This window comes from Camelus ferus, chromosome 13 (genome assembly GCF_009834535.1).
Source record: "Camelus ferus isolate YT-003-E chromosome 13, BCGSAC_Cfer_1.0, whole genome shotgun sequence".
In the NCBI taxonomy this organism is placed as follows: Eukaryota; Metazoa; Chordata; class Mammalia; order Artiodactyla; family Camelidae; genus Camelus; species Camelus ferus.
In genome coordinates this window covers 57,170,931-57,194,301 of record NC_045708.1, presented here as the reverse complement: position 1 = coordinate 57,194,301, position 23,371 = coordinate 57,170,931, and the positions used below count along the sequence as shown (strand labels likewise).

Below are 23,371 nucleotides of genomic sequence, written 5' to 3'. Positions count from 1 at the left end.
CTTACTATTTGGTGTAAGAATTCTTTATATATTCAGAATATGAGTCCTTTGTCAGTGTACTGCATATGTATTGCAAATAACTTTTCTCCTCTCTCTGGCTTTTATTTTTATTTTCTTAATAGTGTCTTTCAAATAAGGAAGTTTGACATTTGATTAAATCTCATTTACTAATATTTTTCTTTTATAGATTTTGATTTTTGTATCCCAGGAAATCTTTGTCTAACCCAAAGTCATAAAGATTTTATACTTTGTTTCCTTTTAGAATTTTGTTTTGTTTTATCTTCTGTGCATGGATCAATCATCTTTTTCAGGTTAGTTTTTCTGTGAGGTAAGAATTGAGATTCATTTTTGCCATGTAGACATCCAGTTGTTTCAACTCTGTATGTTGAAAAGACTATTCTTTTTCCATTAAATTACTTTGGCATCTCTATGAAAATCAATTGACCACATATATGTGGATCTTTTGGTGTGTGTGGATTCCATGACCACAGCTCATGGGAGTTGAGTAGCCCTTCTAGCTGAATATATACTGAAGAAGAAGAACCATTAGGAAAGAATATGAGATTTCCACAGAGACTGAGAGAAAACATAGAAGGTTATTAATTTATGATCTTGCAACTACCTATCTCCTCTCCCTTTGCCCTTAATCCCCACTCAAGGTAACTCATCTACCATACATGACAGTAATTTTTCCTGGAATAGGTCACTTCCAGGGAGACTTAAGTAGGGTATTTAGGTCATGAAATCTGTTCAATCACATGGAAAAGTGTGATTTTTTTTTATTAGATTTTCTTTGGAAGTTGTATACAACAGGTTAAAATTGGAGCAGGTGCATATTATGATTTTTGCTTTCCCAGTCTCTTTCTTAGCTCTGTGTAAGTCTTCAATTAGATGCATATAGCTATCATTGCATTAGAAAATTTTCATTCAAGCTCAGTAGATAAGTATAGATAAAACCATCATAAGAAAAAGCATAATCAGGGTAATTCACATTCATAGTAACTCCTAACGCTGAGACTGCATTCACACAGAGAATAATAACGCAAGACTAATTGATCTACGTGGATAAAAGGGATAAAATGGATTCACATTTACACCTACATTGGTTCCACATCCTGTGCTGTTTGAATTTGCAGCTCACTTTGAAATGTCTTTTAAAGGTGTTGTTTGCTCAATGAATACATTTAAAAATAGTACCAGCGCCTTGACTAGGGGTCCCGTAGCAGATTCTAGAGAAGGAAGGAAAAAAGTTGTCCACATTTTACTATATTATGGACATTTTTCAAAAAATAACCTCTACATTTCCAAATAAACACTGCTCTTCTACAATATACTGCTGCCAGGAAGCCTCATCTTGTTTTAGATGAGAATATCCTTCTGTGTTGGTAGCTGTCTCCTGTGCTAACCGTTTCTATAAGGCATTGCTAATTGAAAGCTCCAGATGCACTTCCTGAGATCTAACATGCGCTATGTCATCTGGAAAGTTTGAATCGCCCTACAGGCACATCCGAGCATTGCTTGCACATGGACTGTAATGACAATTTTTATATCTGAATCGTCATTTCCTTATACTTCTTATATGTCTGTATAGCATATAACATTTTTGTTTGCATCGTTCTTGTGTTTATTATCTTATTCTGGGACATCTTGTAGTTATTAGAAATTTTGAATTCTCTTTCGAACTCTGGAGATAAATACTGCAGCCCGCCCATCTCTGCATCCTCCAAAGCCCTAATGAAGTACCATGAATTTGGTTATATTCAATGTATATTTGTTGAAATAATATTTTTGCATAGATGTTAGTAAAGATCAGGACAAATTCCATAGTTATGTACTAATTATATTATCAAGCTTTGACTCTAGTTATATTGCCAGGAACACAGTTAAGCTTATGGCCTATCCAATTCTCAGTAATGAGCAGACAGGTTTGACAGCATGGGATGATTAAAATGCTTAATGTTCAATTAGCCTTCTTGGATTAAGTCTAGTAAGGGAAAGGCAGGCAATTTAAAGTTGTATTATGGAGAATATTATTTTACAAAAATCTTAAGAGGGCAATTTGAAAAGGGCATTGATTGCTCAAAACTTAAAATATCCAAGGCATCATTTTGAAACTACAAAGACCAGATGAAAGGATTATAAATATACTGAAAGTGAGTGGTACAGACTAGAAAACTGAAAAATGTAGCTAAACTCGATATGAGGAATTTATTTAATCTAGCAGTAATAGGAAAGGTGGACAATATAAATGACTCCTAAATCTACAGTGACATCCATTATCATAAATTACCAACATGAGGAATTCTATGATACTAAACGTAATTTTCTTGAGTCATTACATTTCAAAGATATAGCACAATAGCAAGTGTATAAAAATATGGATATATGAAATGTGAACAAATTTCCCCCAATGGGAAGCAAAGGAAATTACAACTCCTTGTGGAGCGGTGCAAGAATGACTTCAGTGGTAAGCAGTTGTAAAACTGGGGGTGTTGGTGGTGTGGGGGTTGTGTGTGTGTGTGTGTGTGTGTGTGTGTGTGTGTGTGTGTGTGTGTATGTACCCACCAGCAACTGAAAGTATCCCCAGAATTCAGGAACCAACTCTGAACATGAATTTGATGAAATTTTCCATCATCAGAAATAACTTGTTTTAAAAGATGGCTTCTGAACACACTACTGGTAAGGCAAGGGGCTCCCAAAGCCCAATCATCTTAGGCTTATGTTTTTCAGAGCTTCAGTATGAAATTTTCCCACATGAAGTTGCATCTTATTTCACAGAATGTGTGCTTTGAAGACAACCTGGGGTGTGTGGGGGGGCGGTTAAGTCCAACTTTCTATCTGATTGCATGGAAACACTGAACAAGGAGGTGGTCTGATTATCTGTGAATATGTCACACAAATTCCCTCATCAAAAATTCATACTCTACTTGTGGACTCTTCTGAATGTCTTCCTGAGATATAATTTGAAATTTCATTCATTGGCTCTAGTTCTGTCCACAGAGTTTAAAACTAATTTCACACCTCCATTAATGATTTTTAAATGTTTGAATTTAGTTCTCCATTAAATATTCTATCATGCTAGATAAATGTTTCCAATCCCTGGCATGACATGACTTCTAGTTTCCAAGTGATCCTGGTTTCCTCTCTTTTGAATAGATTCTTATTTGTCTGTATCTTTAAAGTGTTGTGACTCCCACTGCAGTAGATAAATGGACAAAATATTGGAAGAGCTAATTCAGGAAAGAAAAATACATGAGTTGTCAATAAATATGCAAAAATGTTTAACTTCCGTGGTAATCCATTAAATGCTAAGTAAAGCAAGATAGCCTCTCTTGCATATGAAAAATTGGCAAAGATCAAAAATACCAATTGGGCAAAGATGCAGGAAAGCAGACACCATTGTATGTTGAAACAATGAAAGAAAAAGATCAGAGAAGTGTTCAAAGTCCATGAACAAACTTGTTTATCATATAGAAAAAAGGACAATGGAGAAATGGTTAAATAGATTATGGCATAATGTAGCTACTGAAAATGTTTTAGGATAATTTGGTGACATTGGGACAATGCTTATGATTTCTTATTAAGGAGAAAAGCAGGCTATAACATAGCATATTTTACATTTATGTAATTTAATTAATATCTATAGAAGAGTACCAGATGAATACAGAGCTGCGTGATAATGCGTGTCAGACCTTTCTGTCTTTTCAGCATTCCTGACAGTGGAAATATACTACTTGTCCAATCAGAAATCAAGTAAAACAAGTTTTAAAAATACTTGCAGAAATTATCTGATTAACCCCGAACCTTGCTACTTGTTCTTACTTTCTTAGCATCTTAGGTCATAGTGACTTTTTACGTTGCACATCTCATTAGATTGTTCTAAAACCTCCATATGTTTTTCATGAGCACTGCTGTTAAGTCATGCTTCTGTCTTTTTTGAACCTAAGTGTCTGGCTTTACATTTGTTCCTGTCAAATTTCGTTTGGTTTCATTGAACCTATATGTTGGGCTTTGAATGCTTTTGCTTTTTTTTTTTCTTTTTCTTTTTCTATTCCATAATGAACAGCCCCCTACAGCTCTGCATGATCAACAGAAGCATTTGCACGGTAATAATGTCCTCATCCAACATTAATGTCCTTTTATCCATCAAATACTTTGGAATATGCCCTTTCTTACTAGAGATGAAACCCATTATAATCAGCATCACCAAAAGATGTGTTGGACAAGCCATTTTAAGTTGAAGTAAAACTACCACTGACCATGGAAGACCATTCTAAGTAAATCTCATTGTAGGTATTACATCTCTAAGGAAATTCAGGCATTTGGAGGATTATAGAGATTTTTAAGTGATTTCATAAGCATAGAAAACAGTGTCTTAGAAAGGTTTTACCAATATTAAGATACAAGAACTCTTAACAACGGGTGGTGTAAAATGCCTCTGGTGTACGCTGTATACTTGTATTATCTAAGAATTTTAACCATGGGATTAGGGGTAGTGAGAACCTCATTTTATCCTTGTAAAGCACCTTAAGATATTCTTATCACCAGTCCCAAGTGTTAGAAAGAAATTCAAACCTATGTAATTAACCAGCCAAGTGCTGTTGTTTCTTTTTCTTGAAAGGAAGTTCACAATGGCCTGGAAGAGGGTAAACGTCGGCAGATTCTCTTCTCTAATTATTTTGTTTTTAGGGTCTCAACTAATCTCTCTCAATAGACAAGCTAAAAAAAAAAATATATGCTAACATGAAAAGCAATTTTTAAATTTTTGGCAAGAATCGTTTTCTATTAAATGAAGAAAAGACTTTAGGTTATGAGATACTATTAGTATTAAGAGAAGACAAATTCTAGATTTCTTACAAAAAAAATAATGCCAAAGAATCAAATTACTGGGAAGGGAAGAGAAATGGGGCTGAAGAGAGAGCATGTGGGGTTTCTCTCCGTGGGCATACACCGTGTGCTCTTTTGGCGGACAACCCCTCTATGGCATATTCGGACCTTTTTGCTTGAGCAAGCTCATACACCAATGTGAATGGAGAAAGGGAGGGGGGTGTGAAAGAGATATTTGTAAGTATAAACTATGAGAACCAACAATTTCATATTTTTTTATTTTTAAAAAATCATTGTAGCATGGCATAGACCTGAAGACCAAAGGAAAATTGAAAAGGGAGGCTAATCTTTGCCAAGGAAATAGGCACCCCAAAAATGGATTGATCAGAGGCGAGGGGGGAGCTGTCTCATTTTAACCAGAGACCTTTAAGACATTAAAAGTTATATTTCTTCTACTGTTGGAAGAGTTAATGCACTTAAAAGTGTTTCTTACTTACTGCTTTCACTTTTGCTTTTCACTTCCTCCAGCTAAGGAAATCTTATCCCCTTTTTTTGGCATAATAAGGCCTTAAACAATGGTTTGTTCTCGAATTTATTTTGTTTGAGATGTGGATGCTGACATTCATGTAAAGAAAGCTTTTTTTTCTGGAGGAGGGTATAGCTCAAGTGATAGAGTACATGCTTAGCAGCATGAGGTCCTGGGTTCAATCCCCATACTGCTTCTAAAAATAAATAAACCTAATTACTCCCCCAAATAAAGAAATTAAATCATATAATAATAAATAAATAAAATACTTTTTTTTAAAAAAGAAAGCTTTTTTCTTAAGTGTTCCTAATAAGGATTATCAACCTGAATGAGCCATTCATATAGCTGCACAGAAACGAGTGAGTTTTTTCAGGCTGTATGTCATCATGACCAAGAATATTCTGGCAGAGACTGCTACATCTTCATCAAGCCCTGTCCATTTTCCTCTCGGGCACACAGTTAGACAACACCACCCGTCTCACTACCAGGACACAGGACCGAGCCTGGCCAATGGAATGCGGGTGGAATGATGTACACCACTTCTGGGCTTGCCCATAAAACACGACCGATCCCCCATGCTCTTTCCCCACCAGCAGGTCAAATAGGGAGGACTCTGAGAACGCAGGGGAGGGCAAAGCCACATGATGGAAGGAGCCTGTGTCTCTGAGTCATCCTTGGAGGCAAGCTGATTGGAAAGAAGCATCTAAGGAAGACTCATGTTTCAGAGAGAAACAAACTTTATTTTGTTAAGCCACTGAAATTTGGGGGTGGGTGGGGTTGGTTACATCTACTAGCGGCTCCAACTAGGTGTGAATTCTGGGTGAAATCGCCTGAGTTCAAAACCTCATTCTGTCACTAGCTGTGCAACCTTGGGCAGGCTACTTAACCTCGCTGATTCAGTTTCCTTATATGTGAAATGGTTATAGTAACATCACATACCTCATAGAGTATTTGAGGTGACTGAATGAAGTATTGCAGCCCTTCAGTAAAGTTGGCATATAGACACAGGTTCTTATTACTTTATTTCCAAAGAAGACCCTTATTTTAAGATCATATATAAATAGGAGTCTGTTAGAGGGTTAAGTAGAGTACCGTAAGCGAATTTGTAAAATGAGAAACTATCTGTCTATGATGTTCAACTATAAGAATGCTGAATTTTCTAGAAAGAAAATAAGGGAGAAAGGGAGGAGAAGATGTCAAAGAGGAGGGAAGTAATAAAAGAAGAAGGGACAAAAGAATGAAGGCTTCGCTATTTTAATAGCTTATGTACTAACCCACCTTTGCTAATGGGTCTGACAGCAAGGAAAGACACGTACCTCAACATCAGATAGTTAACGTGGACAAAACACACTCCGGAGACTGACAACATTTTCTCTTGACTTTGTCCGCAGTAGTAACCTAGACACCTTTCTGCCTTGGATGTTGGATGAATTGAATCTCTCTCTCTCTCCACCTCCGCTGCCCAACTTTTTTTTTCCCCCGTCAATGACATATACCCTCTGGCTTTGTTCCCCTCTCCTCATTTGTCATGTTGTAAAAGTAAACCAAATTGAAATCTACCAGTAGCCTTTTGCCACTAAGTAAGCTTTTTCTAAGGCATGATGCCTTATAAATAAAGCAATATGATGCCAGGAAAATAAAAACCCCACCAAACGCACAACTGTGCATTTACAGTCTCTTCTATAAATAGATGAAGATTACAGGTTTTTAAAGCGAATGAAATACTACAGCAAAAATTGTGTGAACTCGGAAAAATGAGTGAAGCATAAAATACACTGTATGTAATAGAAATGGGTATTTACTCAGTAGCAGCGACAACAAAGTTAAACACAGGGAAATTAGTGCTTTGTAGGTTTGGTAACAAGGAACCATGAAATGCCCTGGTTTTGGTCCCCTTGGAGCTTCTTAGAAGAAACTGCTCACTACGTAGGCAAATATATGAGTTTAGCAGTTGGTTATTTATTCGTCAGGATGTTCTTCATTTTTATGAAAGTGAGCTTCTATTTTTCTGAAGTCTCCAAGGCATGAACAAAAGGAGACATATCCGTGGAGAAAGAAGAGCTTTTCACTCCATAAACAAATTGTGCCTATTCTGAAAAGGAAAAAAAAAAAAAAAAAAAAAAAAAAAAAAGTAGAGAACTCAAAAAAAGAAAAAAAAAACCCAAATGACATTTTCTGCAATGTTACAATGCCCAAGGACAGTTCTGATTTGATGCCTTAGCAATTTACATGAAATTTTCCTCTAGTGGTTTCTCTAAGATTTAGCAAAAGCAAGCAACAAGACAATATGCTCTCTCTGAGCCACAGGAACCAGGCCCTAGTGCCTATATTTCAAAATTTTCGTCTTTTAACAGTATCACACGAATGGGCTATGCAGAAAGAAACCCTTTCAATCTTGCATGGTGATTGAGCCTTACGAAGCATTTGATTTACCTTCCAGAGCGTACGTGGGCTCAAAGATGATGTGCAGGGCGGAGGTGAGTGTGAAACCGAAGGGTCACATCTCACCTACCAGTGCAGGTGAGTTATTTCACTAACCCAAGCAGCTGAATTAGGTCCAGGATGAGGACAGTTAGGTTCTGGGGATAATTCAACAACAGGACCTGCCAGTTACACCAGGCAACCTCCATACCCAGCTGCTCTTAGGAGTACCAATGGCTTCATCATCCTCCATAACAAAGGAAGCAAGAAGCTTTTAGATTCTTTAAACTAGTCCTAGAATCTGACAATAATAGAACACAGCCTAGTCATTGTGACAAATATAGGTAATACAGAATATCAACAACTCCTGAGGTACTCCTTCAGTTATGCAAGTATTTCTATACTTCAGTGTGGGGCTCTCTCCTGCACTGTTAAGAGGTGATGTGTAAGTCCCTTTTGCAACTTCCAGCTACTCTTCTGTGCTAAAGCAAACAAATGAACAACATAGTGAGAAAAGCACTAAAGAAGGAGACAAATTCAAATCTCAGCACTGCCATTAGTCTGTTTTACAGCTACTGGCAAGTCATGTCACCTCTGTTGGTCAATTTCCTCAACTCCAAGATGCGGGAGTTGGATTGTTTGTTCCCTAAAGCCCTTTGCAGCTTTGTAAGTCTAGACAAATTACAAAAGCAAGCACTGTCTCCTTTAGTCGTGGGATCTATGTATACTATTGAAATGATGAGGTCGAAGTTACAGGAAAAGCATTTTTCCCTCATGGCCTTGGGACTATAAATCATTTATTGTGTTTAGACATGTAAACAACTGGCTGGACAAGATTCTGTTCTTTGCATTTGACATGTCACATTAAACGCTAGATGGGTATGTTGTTAAAAAAAAAAAGGTAAGCCACTGATTGATTGTATTTTCTTGCTTATTAAAATTAAACTGAGCTTATAGTTAACATCCAGTTAACACCACCAGGTGAATTACCTGGTGCTGTCTTTTTTCTAAGAAATTAATGGAGTGATTCTTTCCCTGATGGCTTTATGCTTCTGGAAAGGTCAGCAAAGTCGCCAATTCAGACTTTTGCTCCCACATGGGCTGATTCATCCCAAATCTTCAAAAAGCCATCTCCTTATATAATTTTCTTTTTTCACAATGGTCACAGTTCTTTAGCCATATAATAAAAATCATGCAATTCTGAGTTTGCTTACGGTAAAGACAGGCATATTTGAATGGGGGGGGGGGAGACCAATGCTCGTTCACGGCAGTGTGAATGGAGCTTGATGTAATGGTTTTTAGTGTGACTTTGAGCTGAGCTGTGATCGGCAGAGCCTAGAATACAGATTGCTATGCTTCCAGGTCTGGTTTGTGACAACTGTGGCATCTAACTGTGTTCTCAGTTCTAGATTTAGTAGCTTCTCTAGATTTATTCTTTGGGCCAGCCATTGAATATGATTTTATGTACTCTTAGCAGTCAGTACATTTATTTTGGATTTTCATTTTTCATCAGGATTCAAAATGTAACCCAACAAATTTCAGATGAAGTTTAAGATGTTCTGTGATTCATACACATCAGTGAAAAATACTACGTGTGTCTTTAAACACACACACACACACACACACACACACAGACTCGATGTGTATATATACAAATTTTTCCCTAATTGTTTTTTTCTTTGCTAGGTTTGATGGCAACATAAAATCATATATTCTGAGAGGTTTCTAACTCACATTACCATCAGAGCAGAGTAAATCCGTACTATTTATCACTAGGCTAACTTAAAAAGGACTCAAATATTCATTTTAAAACCCCTTTAAAATTTTCTTGCCTTTTCCCCAGGATTCTGTGGAATTAAAAATAATATTTACTCCATTATTTTTAGCTTGCATTTTTTATGTTGATTTCAGCAAATTGTGGGCATTTTCTATAGTCCATTTGCCCAGAGCCTCGGAAGGTAATGGAATATTTTTATTTTTCACAGGTATTAATTAACTTCTGTGATACATACACATCAGTGATAAGTGAGTTCAATTAAATTTTCCAGTGTTTGAGTGTTGGATGAAATCTCTTTCAGTTGACTAGAACCTGTGGGAAGGACCAGACATTTGCATGACAAAGGACTCTCCTTCAATTGCTCCTTTACCATTCTCTTCTCTGCGAGTAGATCTTAGATGGAAAATTTCTCAACGTGGGAGAAATTAAACTTTGTATTTCCACTAGCATTAGGAAGCTGAGGGTAAAGAAAAACAGGAAATGGAAGCAGAGAACAATGAGACTGCTGAGAAATGTAAGTTATGTGATTCTATCAAAATGCTGATGACACTGGAAACTATTCAACTAGATCTCCATATTGAGAATACTGTGGTTTTTATTTCCAAATTTTAGAAAAAAGAGGTAAGAGACAATAAAAGCATAGAGTTGGGGTTTAGTTAAGAAAAAAAAAGGAAAAGAGGGGAAGGGAAACCCTTCCTTGCCCTCCAAAGGAAACACTGCCTAGTCTGCATACACCTACCGTTACAGACTAAGGGATACAGGGCACCCCAAAAGTCTGCTTCATCAGAGAAAGCTATAGTGAGACAGGAGAGCAAGGATGTTTTCAAAAGTTTCTTATGAGTAAGGGCTAAAACAATTACAGATGGCTCTCTATTTACTGGAAAACTAAATAAATTATATTATGTCACTCCCCGAAGCACGCTGATAATCAAGGGTTCCTTTTTATTTAAAAGTGGAACTTCTGTATCACAACAGGGGGGAAAAACAGCCTGTATTACAATTTTACCCTTGCATCTCTTTATTTTTCTTTGAGTGGGCATTTCTATCCATCAACAGCTCAGAAAAAACCTAGCATTCATAAAACTGAAAATCACATAAGGAAACAACAGAAGAATAACAACAATAACAATTCCGCCAACGGAAGTGGCACTTGGTCATTTTCATGGATGTGAGTATTGGGGTATTGAAATGGCAGAAGATAGCAGGAAAGAGGCTTTTGTCCAAGGTGGGCCCTTCTAATGGCAGCTCATCACGGGACAGCGCTGGTAAAGACCTGCAGAGAGCGCCTGAGGTGAAATGCACCATCGCTTCCAGACTCCAAAACATTCTGTAAATTAAGTCCAGCTTTCTGAATCATTTGCAAGAATGCTTTTGGTCTCTGAGCTACACTATCAGCAAATCAACCCTCTAATATTTAATGAGCAATGAATACACGGAGAACAAAGTGATCTTAAGATGGAGACAAGAAACTGTTATTTCTCTGCTTTTATCCTTCCTATCGTCCCTGCTTCCTCATCTTTTCCCCACCTAATAGAGTCATAAAAAAAAAAATCAAAAGTATTTTTTTCACAGAGGTCCTAGTCTATGGCCAAGACCATCTTTGTGATACTTTTTGCATAATCTTGATATAATGCATTGTGTTTGGCACTAAAATCAGTTGGTTGCTAGTCTAAATAAATGCTATTCTACACAAATATTAGCAAAGGGAATATATCAGAGCAATTAACAAATTACAGATCATCTGTTAATACGGCAGAATAAGGAGGCAACAGCCCGATGGAGTGGTCATGTCACGGGACAGCATATGTGAAAGAACTCTATGGGACAGAGCACTTTGGACATCAAGGTCATTATTATTGTATAACAGCTGATACACTCTGGGGAAGACAAGCCCCAAAAGGCAGAAGTTCTGGTCAGACTGATTACCAGGGATCATTTCCTCTCCATGTCTAACAGTTGGCACTTGGCAATGATAATGCAATGTATGGAGAGATACATCTTGGGCCTATAAAATAGAAATTTGAATATACAAATATATATTATGAAGTATGATAGGATACAAATTGATGTAAAAATATGCTTTGCTTTCCCTGTCTCATGATTTAAAAAGCATAGAACTTTGTGTTGTTGGATGTTGAAGCAAAGTTAGTAAACCCTTTCAGTTATGCTGTAAGAATGTTTTCACAGTATATGTTATTACAGTGTTGGTATCTTACATGTTAAACAGCTTTCTGAAATACTTAGGACTCAATCAAAAACAACTGAACGTTACTATAGATCATTCTAGTAACATGATGAGTTATATTGTTTGGGGTAGTAAGAATGGAGTGGTGAGAGTAGAAATCCATCAAGATTTGCTAGCGGCCCATCTTGAATGAAGTGTTTGAGATAGTCAGGTAATCTTGATGCACGGGATGTCCATGATGTCTTCCTTGTTAACGAGGAAATGGCCTGAGGCACTAGCTGTAGGAAGTACTGAAGGAAGATGGTAGTCAGAAGATTTCTTCCCTGCCCCCCAGGCTAACGAGAACTGTGGTAAGACCCTTGTACCCAGACAGCATTTCTTGGGTCAGTGTTTGACAATCAACCACTGTTCAAGATGGTGGAGCTGCTCAGGTTCAAGAGAACATGGACTCAATAGCCTTGTCTCATCAGGCCAGATCCCATAGCTTTTGGAAGTTACTCACTGTTCAGGAATCCTGGGTCACTACCTTGAATGATAATCTTGCCATTTCTTAGGTCACTGCTGTCATGTTACTGGCCTTTGTTTCAATTCCAGTTAAATTATAAAGTGCAGTATGTAATGTTGAACCTTCAGAAAGAACATAATGAGCACAACCACCCTCCATGGAATCCCAAGTTCAAATTACTGGCAGAATCACCATCCATATCTGAGAATGTACAGAAGCTTGGTCCTCACGGCTGCCTTTATCACCACCACCTTCAACATCAGCATGATTAGCATCACAGTCGCAGTATCGTGATCATGTCAAGTGGTGTGGCAAGATCAGAAAAGCCAACATCAAGACACTGTCCAGTTTGGGTGTGTGAATATTATCCTGTGTTTCTTGGCCCATTTAGCAAACACTTTCTTTTCAGTGATAAACCTATGCCCACCATATGGGGCATGTTCATGAAGGAAATATTCATCACACTCATCTCTTCCTTGTTCATAGTAATGGTAGGGGACTTTTCTATACCCTTCTGTCCTAGAAAAGAAAAAAGGAAAAGCGGAGAAGGACTGAGATGAAGAATGAAGCACTGACCTACAAGAATCCATTATGTGCCAGTAAATGCATTTACTTGCAAACCCATGAGTGATTCTTGTCCATGAACTCAGTTAAAAGCTATTATGTATAAAAGCTTTTAGGAAGACGTATTAGGTCCTTAGGGCTTTAATAAATCAAATAAAATTTATATATCATACCAATTACATGCAAACACACAGCTACCCTTTGAAGGAGGAAATGGTGTATAATGGAAGCAAACTTTGGATAGCCTGGTTGCTTTTGCAGAGCTTGAAGCAGCCTTGTGATTTTTCAGAGGAAGAGAGTTGGTTCATCTGTGTTCCATTATGCTTATAGTGAGGGTAGAAATATTTGATTATGAAGATTGTGGCTTAGTTACCCTTTTGACCATATGACGAAAACACTCTCTGAATTATAATGTGCCAATTGTTAGTTGGGAAATATATTTCATTACCTTGATGGAGCATGGAAGGTTTGTTTTATTATCTAATTAGAAACTCTCCCACCAGCAAGGATATATTGTGGATAAACATACCCATTTTAAATAAGGATCTGGCAGATTACTCACTTAGTAGTGGAATATAATTTCCAGGAATTCTCGTTAAGGTATCAGCTTTTTTGAGGCTTCAGGACATCTTGTCCTTCATGATCAAATATAACCGTTGAGAAGATAGCCATCCATCAGCCATCAGAGCAGCAGAAACAACGGGCCTGCTTTGCCAATTAAATTACCACCAAACTTGTTCTGCATTTCCAAGCCACAAGTCCCTGGTATGCCACTGACTAAGGGAAAAATGTTCCTTCTGACATCTGACATTAGACTGTGGTAAATATTTTTCTTCTCATTACCCCTAAAAGTCACAATCTGATGCACTGACAATAAAATGTCATGTCAGCAAAGAACACCGGGAAATAATTGTTGCTTTATCTGTTTCTCAGATTTATGGTATTAAAATGAATTGTGATATTTTGACAAGGTATCAGAATTGGAGATGCATAGAAATAATTTCCTGTGATCTTACTTGCAGTAGGTGTCGTTTATCATCCCGTAGACGTGAATGCCGTAACAGGCGTCCATGGCCAGAATGAAGGTAAACCACCCGGTGCTGAGGTAAGAGCCGGACTGGACTCTGGGGGGAAACAGAAACAAACAACACCAAACCAAACCAGACGACACACAAAACAGACACAGAGCAACAAGCAACAAAGTGCGATGAGAAATGGGCAACCTTTTATCAAAAACATAGCACTTGTTATCAGGAAAAAGCATAAGGAAACTTGACAATCTGTCAGAGATACACACTTATTTTGAATTATCTCTGAGTAATTTATAGGCGTGCTCTCATTCTCACTACCTGAAGCCTAGAAGCTGTGTTGTATGGGAGAGAAGCCAGATGGCAAATATCTGAAGTCAAATAATCCTGCTCCCTTCAGGTGAAAAATAATGTATTTGATTTTCCGTTAAGACACAAATTAGTGCTGTATATCAGAAGACGGGTTTTCTGAAGTTGCTTGGAGTCCTGATGGGAGCTGCATGATAATGGTGTTATCTTACTTACCTAGACATATCACTTTCTCTAAGGCTTGCTGGGTTTCTTGGTGAAAATTGGAAGCAGCGGAGGTGAGCAGCTTGGTGTATGGAAGCATCTGAGAAGTTTTCCTTCACTGCTTCCTGGGTGTCATGAGACAAGACTTTTCCTTTGCAAGACCTGTCTTGCCAATCTCTTTAACACTGTTTTATTGAACACCTACTATGTGCCTATGGGACACCTACTATGTGCTGTGGATGCCAGGGATATAGTAGTTATTAAAACAACCAAGGCTTTTGTCTTCACGGACGCCAGAGGGGTGGATTTGGAGGCGGCTATTATAAAGGTTGGCCAGGGAAGGACTTTTTGGTAATGGGAACAAGGATCTGGAAAAAACAAAGGAGAGGAGGAGGGTAGACAGGAAGAAGTCATGTAGACCATCCTGAGAAGACAGTCTCATGTGTGCAGCCTTTCAATCCCCTCTTGGTCACTTAAGAATGGGTCTTGGGTCTGGAGCACGTCCTTACCAAGGAGTTCTCACAATCTGTGCTGGACCTATCACCTTGTGTGAGAATGTTTTTCTCTGTTTTGGACTCTACATGGACCCCTTTGTTCTGTGTAAGTGTGTGTGTGTCATATGGGACCCGGCTAACCTCACTGCTGTATCTGTCTCCTGCAAAGAGGGGACGGGGTCCTTTGTTCTGTGGCACACAGGGGTTGCATGCAGGCCACTAGCCCCGTGTCAGCTGCTGGGAGGGACGTGCTGGCCATGGGGGCTGATATTCACTATGAGAGTTGATCTCGCTCTGTCTCTTCTCCATGTGACTACAGCATTGTTCCACCTAGTGCTTGACTGGGTTGTGTTTTCTTTGGTGACTCCAATACCAAGGTACAGTGGGTAGAAGTGTTTGAACTTCTGCTCCTGGTGATAAGCGACAGATGTCACTTGCTCAACAGACTATAAGAGAGCAAAATGTTCCAGGAAGTGTATCACAATGAGGCCGTGTGCTGGGTATGTTCAGGGAAGACACGGGAAGTACAGTAACTGAAGGCGGAGAGTGGTGGATGGAGTGAGATTAGGGCTGATTGGAGGGTTTTGCCAAGTTCCAAGTGGTTAAAGGGAATGTTTGGTGAACAGATTGCTCTCTATACTTGTCTTTAGCCGAGATGACCCAATCCATCCAAAGCAGATGACTGCCTAACTTCTTAAAACTATATTCAATGCCTTATAATAACCTATAATGAAAACATATGAAAAAGAATATACATATGTATACCTGAATACTATGCTGTACAACAGAAATGAACACAACATTGCAAATCAACTATATTTCAATAAAAAAAACTTTCTCGATAAGGGCATTTGGGTGACCCCAGGTTGTTTGGCAACTGTGGAGCACCACTTCTGAAAAAGGTTAAATTTCCTGTCTTCCATCCAGACTTTCTGACAAACTGGGGCATGGCCAGCTCTCCTTCTCCAGCCAGACGCTCAGCCTGGGTACAGCACTCTCGCCAGTGGTTGCTCCCCATCCACGTCCAACACTGTTGATGCCGTTCTCCAGGACCAAGCCATCACTGTGCTATATTTGGACGTTGAATCCTTTGATTCTTTTTTTTTTAACTGTCACCGCTTAGTATCATAGTACAATAGGTAAGCCTTTCAGGAGCAACAGACCAAAAACTGGATTTTTAACCTTTATTTTCATCGAATTTGGGTTATCTGCAAGGACAAACCCAGTGCACACATATTCGCACACACCAGCCTCCCAGCCAATTTGTCACTGAGTCTGAAGTATCCCTATGTAAATAGACTTCCTTTGTCTCTGCTGGTGTGTCTTCTAAATGGAAAATATTCCAGAAACCGGATCGCATTGAGTTACATGCACTTTCCTCTGTGAAGGAACTGTCGCAGCAGTGTGGGTTAGGAATGGGCACCAAATGGTTGGGAAGAGGTACCACAGGGAGGTGAGAGACACTAACGAGCAACTTTGCTTATTATACAACCAGACCTGCAGTCAATCCTGCAATCTGGGGTCTGAGGAGGAGCAGCAATGATGGGAACGACTTAAAGCACCATCTGCTTAAAAAGTCGTTTGAAAATTGGGAGAGAGCAGAAGAGGCAAGAGTCTTGACTAAAAGCTCCCAAATTGAATCTAGAAATTTTGCCTGTGTATTGATTTTTTCCAGGTATTCCTGCTGAATTGTATTTTCCCTACTACTTGCCTTTTTCTTCTACTTTTTCTACCTTTCTATCCTTCATTATTGGGCTGACCAAGCACTAGTAGAGATCACTAAAAATTGCAGCATTATTTGTACATGATGAGAAAAAAACAGGACTCACATATTCACCCATTTATTCATTTTTCAACAAATATTGAAAATATTGATGCTACTATGTACCATTGACTAGACGCTGGTGATGAATACTGAATGTTTTCCTAAAGAGCACATGGTCTCATGGGGGAGACACATTTTAAAACAATCACAGTGTAACAAAGCAGAGCCCAGGTGTTTCAGTGTCAGTACCAAGCACAGTCCAGACCTAAAGTGAGGATCTCTGGCTTCCCCTTGCCAGCGGCACCCCAACGCAAAATGTGAAGCTTTGGACGACTTACCTAGCCTCTTTGGGTCATCTGAATTTCCTTGTCTCTAAAATGAGATAGTTGAACTAAGTTCTACCTAAGGTTTCTTCTTCTAATTTTAAAATCAAATGATTCTGTGATCATTACCCTCAATAGTCAATCTGTTTTAACCTTTAGCCATTTGGCAGTACCATGTTCCAGGCATACTGGATGCATAATTAACAAGCATATTAATTACACAGAGCACATTTAATGCACACTTGTGTGATGGGCACGCCACTAAATGCCTGGGGTATGCACAGAAAGGGTATCCAGCTTCACCTTTACCTTGCAATAGTAGTGGATATAGTCACTAAACTTTTGGAGGGAGAAGTGCCATGTTTTCCTCTCTCACACCACTGCTCATGGAAGGTGTTGGAATGCATGTCTAAGACCAGGGGTACAGCTGAACCACAGCTCTGAGGGGAAAGCATAATTTGAGAGGGGGGAAAAATCTAAATTAGAGAAAAATCATTTTTATGTGTTTTTCTAGGAGCTGGTCCCTCCACAGAGTTGCTGTCAAGGACCTAGATAATGGTAGAGCTCCAGGATAAAGGAGGGGGGGCGGGTTGTTTGTATGACATAAGGATGCCCACTCTGCAAAATATGTTCCCTGGATTCATTCTGGTCCAGCCCAGAAAGTCATTTCTGAGGGTTCAACAGCCAAGCTTTCAGAACAGAACCCTCAAAGGATAAATAGGGTACAACTATCAAAGTGATTTCTCTCCATCACACTCTTCTCTTGACCACAGGAAAAGAGGTTCAGGAATTTCAGGGTTTGGCATCTGGTCAAAGATCTTTCCATCTCAACCTCTAATAAGAAAACTTTTTACCACATTTTTGATATTGATTGCTTTTAAGCCCAACTTGCCTTATTTTGTTTCAGGATAGACATCATAATAATTAGCTCACAAGCTCTTCAAGCAAGCTGTGTTGCATTCGATTCAGACTGGGGAGATTTATACTGCCCAAGTGCCCTGTCCTACAAACGGCACTTAATTAGTTGCCTTTTTTCCGCTGGTGCCTCTGATATATTTGGGATGTGAAATCACATGAGGTTTCCTACCCACAATACTTGCTAGGGCTAGCAAAGTGGTTTCTTCTCAAAATACTCAGAGCTAGTGTCTATGTAATGATACTTGCCTGTGGAATAATGACAACTGCTAGATTAATACAGAAATTCTTCCAAATAAATGCCCTGGTGATCTGGGTCCCTAAGGGAATTCACTGGCCTGGATGGCACCAGCTCGGAGAATTCTTACAGCAGCACCATCTCTAGACTCTTCTGCAGTGTGGGTGTACTAGAAAGGAGGATGTATAAATTAAACCCAAGCAGACCTTCCGAGGTTCAACAAAAACAACAACAAAAAGACTTGAGCTCGTGTATGTGAAGTTGTTTATGCTTTTCAGCTTGGAGTGATCTAGTGATAACTATCAGATGCCTTAAAAAATTCTAAAAGGGTCTCCTCTGGGGCCAAACATTGTCTTGTAATTTGTCACTCATGTACACCGCACTATGTGCTGGCTGGCCTTCAGCCATGGCACTTTTTATACCTTCTATGTTTGGGGATCAATAAAAACAATTATTGGCATCTACAAAGAAACACTCAAGATTCCCACAGGAATGATAAGAGACTTTAAGCCCCTAATTCAGTGCAATAGGAAAGCTTAAATTAATGCAGCAGAATAATGAGCCATGCAGGGGAAAATAAAGGCAGAGTGTGAAAAGGAAGCTATCAACCATTTGTTTCCACCGGCCACGCTTTGCATCCCACCACTCCTTGGTAGTCAAGGTACTTACCACTTGGAAACTGCTTAAATTTACTCGCTCATCTCTTGGAAAAATGATGCTGTCAACACCTTGATGTAGCACATGCCTGAAGGCATATCACTTAAAATATGATCTTTCATCTAGTTTATTACCAATAAAATAGAAGCTACCATGCCCCTTGATGTTCGCCCCTGTACCTTGATGTCTAAAGGCCATCACGTGTCCACAGGGATTTGTTGTCTGTCATGCTAGCCTTATTTTTACCAATCTCGGTATTTGTGGCTGTCAGCATCCTTCATTTGCCTGCATCCCTGCTTCTCAGCATGCTCCCTTGTCTTCTTGTTTTGGGAAACATATTGCAAAGCATTTTTCTCCTATTGCCTGACAAGCTAGAACTTCCTGGTGAGTAATATTTCTTTCCCTTTTGGATAATTTCAGGTAAGGAACTGGCAAAACAAAAATGGTTACTTTTCAAAAGAAAATTGAATTATATTGAATTTATTACCTCTTCACTGGATGCTCTAATTATTGAGCACCATTAGCTCAGTGACTTGGGTTCTGAACTCAAGAGGCTTATATTTTGATGGGCAAAATAATAGCACATTATCTCTGTCAGGGTTTTTTAATCTTAGCATATTTTAGGTGAGATAACTCTCTGTTGTGGAGGATGTCCTGTGTGGTAAGTTCTCTTTCACATTTTACTTGATTCCTCTGTTCCAAGCTCACCTGAATCCTAAGAAGTCTGTAGATTTCTTGACTCCCTGGTATCTCCTCGTGGCTCCCAGGGTGGTGGGTTGCCCTGGGAATGCCCTAAATCCAGGTTCTCCAGATTCTCCCTATCCACAGTTCCCACTCTGCCTGCTCACTGTCCCACTGGCTTTCCTCATCCAGCCAAGAATCTTACTTCCATCTTCTTCTTGACAAGTCTATCTGAAGCCATTCAGGCTTGGTCAATACTGAATGATTATCATACTATTCAACGTAACCCTAGGCATCAGAAAATTCACTTGGCCTAAACCTGAAGGGCAAGTTTTGGCCTGGAATGGGGGATGTGCAGTGAGGAAGGGAAAAAAGTGTCCAGGAACAAGGATGAGGGGTCTAGTCACCTCCGTCTCTGTGGTTGCCTCCACTTCATGGAATGGTTCCTTTAGGGGCCTTTGGTTCTACTGTTTCTGGTTCATTTCTTCTATGAGCCAATGCAAACAAGGCCTGGGGCATTCCAAGCAAAAATTGCAACAGCATAATCATCATTTATCAAAGCCCAAAGGGATCAAGACCCTCCCAATAGTGGAGGTTTACTGGAGAGCACAATATTGGCAGCTGTTTCTGAAATCTGCTATACTCAGGAGTAAACAGGGAATTTAAAACAAGAATTAATCAATATTTCAGGTCTGGTTTTAACACTATTGGACCTCAGTTCTCTCATCAATATAGTATACTGGCAGGATAAATGAGAACAGCGGAGTAAGTTTCCATATAGCTTCCTAGGGAGAAGGAATACCTGACAGAATACAGATTATTCAATTAAAAACATTCTTTCTCGACTTTTCCTTCAAAAGCACATGGATAATGAAAGAATACATTTAAACAAGGAGACTGGCCAAGAAAAACAGCTGATGATTATCAGTGGCACCTTGGGATTCAATCTAATATTGTGAACCAGTCTAATGGAAGCAGAGCTCAAAGTGTGAAAACAATTTCAGCTGTCCCCAAGTCATACATTTTTGTATGTCATTTGATAGTCAGAAGCTATGGTATACTCTGGAGTTTGCCCATTATATCAACACTGTGTATTTGCACTATCTATCAATGGGGCATGCCCAGCAAATCTTTAGGCAGCAAAAACTTTCTGCAAATCAGGCGGTAGAATTCTTGATCGTGGCTTGAATCATTTGCAAATGGACATAAATTTTCAAATGGATAAAAACATCGTATTGTGGATGATTCTTAAGAGAATGCACCAAATGAAGGGATTCTAGGGTTGGAAAATAATGAAAAATGGACCATAGGTAAATGGTGAAAGCAGTAAATCTTGGAAGACTGCACTACCATCCCAAACAGCTCATGTGAAATGCCTGTGCTAATCAGTAGGCGTTTGGACTGTAAATACAACAAACAGTTTTCCTGCCATAGGATCAACAGGACTCTGACCTAGTAATGAATGCAATGAAATTGTACAAAAGGAACATAATAAGAAATGACTGTGTTCTTTTCAAAAGGTACATTTGAAAGTAAAATGGTACAGCTCCCAAAGGTATGATTTATGGCTGCTGTAGGAATAGAAGATACCACTCACAAAAATTACTTTGTTCATTCATCTCAGAAATTAAAAGGTTATTTTGCTCTTGTCCTTGGGCTTTAAAGCCTCTTCAATTGGAAACGTTGTTTTCCGAGATTTCATTCACTTTCTTAAATGAACCATGGAACCTCAGGAATGGTGGAGCTGGACGTTGGAGGCCTCTTTGCACCACTTCATTAAGTCAGGACTGGTTCCTTAACTTCAGGACTGCTGCCTTGTATCCCTTCCAGATCCGTATGTTTAAGCCCTGACCTCCACTGTGACCATGTTTGGAGACGGGGCCTTGGTGAGGTAATTAGCTGAGGTCACGAGAGTAGGGCCCTCCTGATGGGATTACTGCCCTTCCGTGAAGAGGAAGAGACACCAGAGCGCTCTCCCTTCGCACTATATAAGGACACAGCAGGAAGCCTATGAGCCAGAGAGTTCTCACCAAAACCTGACCACATTGGCACTCTCATCTCAGACTTCGAGCTTCCAGAACTATCAGAAAATGAATTTCTGTTGTTTGAAACTCCCCATCTATGGTATTTTGTTATGGCAGCCCAAGTGGATTAAGACAATGGGTGTCTGTCAAACCTAAACTCCCCGCCGTATTTTCCAGGACTCCTCTTCCCGAACTGCCTTGTCTAGTCGTGGGGGTCCATTTATTTCTTGCTAAGCACATCTTGTGCATGTCAGCCTCTGTCTTTCTACTCTCTTTACTTGTGTAGATTTTCCTTCTTCCTGAAACGCTGTCCCCATGTCCTCTCCAGTTTCTAATCTTATCAAGCTTTGATTCTCCTTACCCTGCTGCCCCTCATCCACTCCGGATAGATTGGGAGTTTGGGACTGACAGATGCACATTACTATAGGTGAGGTGGATAAGCAGCAAGGACCTACTGTATAGCACAGGGAACTCTATTCAATTTCTTGTAATGCACCATAATGGGAAAGAAACTGAAAATGTACATATGTACGTATGTATGTATATGCGTAACTGAATCTCTTTGCTGTACACCTGGAACTAACACTGTAAATCGACTACACTTCAATAAAAAATAAGAATTAAAAAAAAAAAGGACTTGCTGAGTGCACTGTAGGTGTGAGGCACAGGAAAGACCAAGTTGCCCCCCGATCTCAGCTCGGGATCAAGTGGGAGAAGACTCGATGACTATTTTCAAAAACAGGGCTTCAAGGAGGTGCTTCCTCTGCGAGTGGTATGAAAATACAGAGGAAAGAGCAACAGACCCAGCTGGGGGGAACTGGGGAAGGTAACTCCTTCCCCAGCAGGAGGTGAGAGCTGAGCTGCAGAGGAAGGGGAGCAAGAAGACCAGGCAGAAAAAGGAGCAGAAGGAGACCCTTTCAGGAGGAGGGAATGGCCTCTGCAGCCGCACTGAGGTGTAAGAATAACGGGGACACGGGGTGGTCCTGATCTGTCCTCAGCTCTGGAATGAGTCTCAGAGCATCATCAGTGCTTAATTTTTGTGATAGATTGTTGGTTAGAGACAGGATGCATAAGTAATGCTGACTTGTTTTTCTTCCTTCCATTATGTTTTGAAATATTAGAGATATCTTGATGTTCTGTATAGCTAGTTTTTTCAGATGATGGAAATTTATAGATCTGGAGAAAAGTATCTAGGGGAAAATTGGCAGAATTATATATTTTCCTCCTCATTAAATTCCTCATTAATTCAGGAATGAGAAAAATGTAAACAAGATATGACTAAAAATAAAAACAATTTTGAAATGTGTGATGTTCACAGAGGTAGCCAGTGTTTGTCTGTGTTATAAGCTGTTACAAGTCATGCGCAAATTCAACTGATCTCCACGTACGTCCAAGCTGGCTTCCTCAGTGCACACCCGCAGGCTCTCGACCATTGAAAGGGAGACAGTTTTTACATAAATATTTAATTTACTGAGGGTTTTTTTTTTTTTTTTTTGAAATGAAAGCAGTTACCATTGCTGCTTTAAGGATGTGAACCCTTGGAAATACCTTTCTGGTGTGGAAACGCTGAGCTTAATAACCTCTATAGCAGCATCTGCTCTACCCAGTGAAGCTTCTGGCAGAAAGGATTACGCCAGGTACCCTAACACCCAGTCTCTACTCTGAGTGACTGTTACCTTCCCCAGATCTCTAGTTTTCCTAAGTGGCCCATAATTTTGAGGACCTGAAGTATTATGAATATCCTGTGTGCATTCTAGTTTCAGACTTTTCAAGATACTATAGAGGCCCTTGTCTCAAGGGCAACAGACTTTCTTTCACCTTTCCTGTGCTAGGCTGTGTTGTTCCTTCCCTCCTTGAACATGGCTTGGCCCAAGGGTCGGTATCTTTCCTGCCTAATAACTTTAAGGCTTGGCCCAATGACTTGCTTT

General features: G+C 39.4%; 1 protein-coding gene across 11 annotated transcripts in view; it reads right to left on the bottom strand.

The window, feature by feature from the left end:
- Positions 1-23,371, bottom strand: part of ST6GALNAC3 (ST6 N-acetylgalactosaminide alpha-2,6-sialyltransferase 3) — a 545,718-nt gene that overhangs the window by 42,078 nt on the left and 480,269 nt on the right. For 3 of the 11 annotated variants that reach the window (XM_014561165.2, XM_014561166.2, XM_032494594.1), the window contains 2 exons: positions 13,822-13,929; positions 10,474-12,760 (listed from right to left, as the gene is read on the bottom strand). The exons of 2 other annotated variants lie outside the window; for them this stretch is intronic. In XM_014561165.2, coding sequence (XP_014416651.1) covers positions 12,574-12,760; positions 13,822-13,929 — 295 coding nt within the window. In that variant the 3' untranslated portion in view covers positions 10,474-12,573. Of the gene's footprint in view, positions 1-5,558; positions 7,446-10,473; positions 12,761-13,821; positions 13,930-23,371 lie in introns of those variants that run through there. 6 more of the 11 variants (XM_032494598.1, XM_032494595.1, XM_032494597.1 and 3 more) reach the window with 4 other exon arrangements.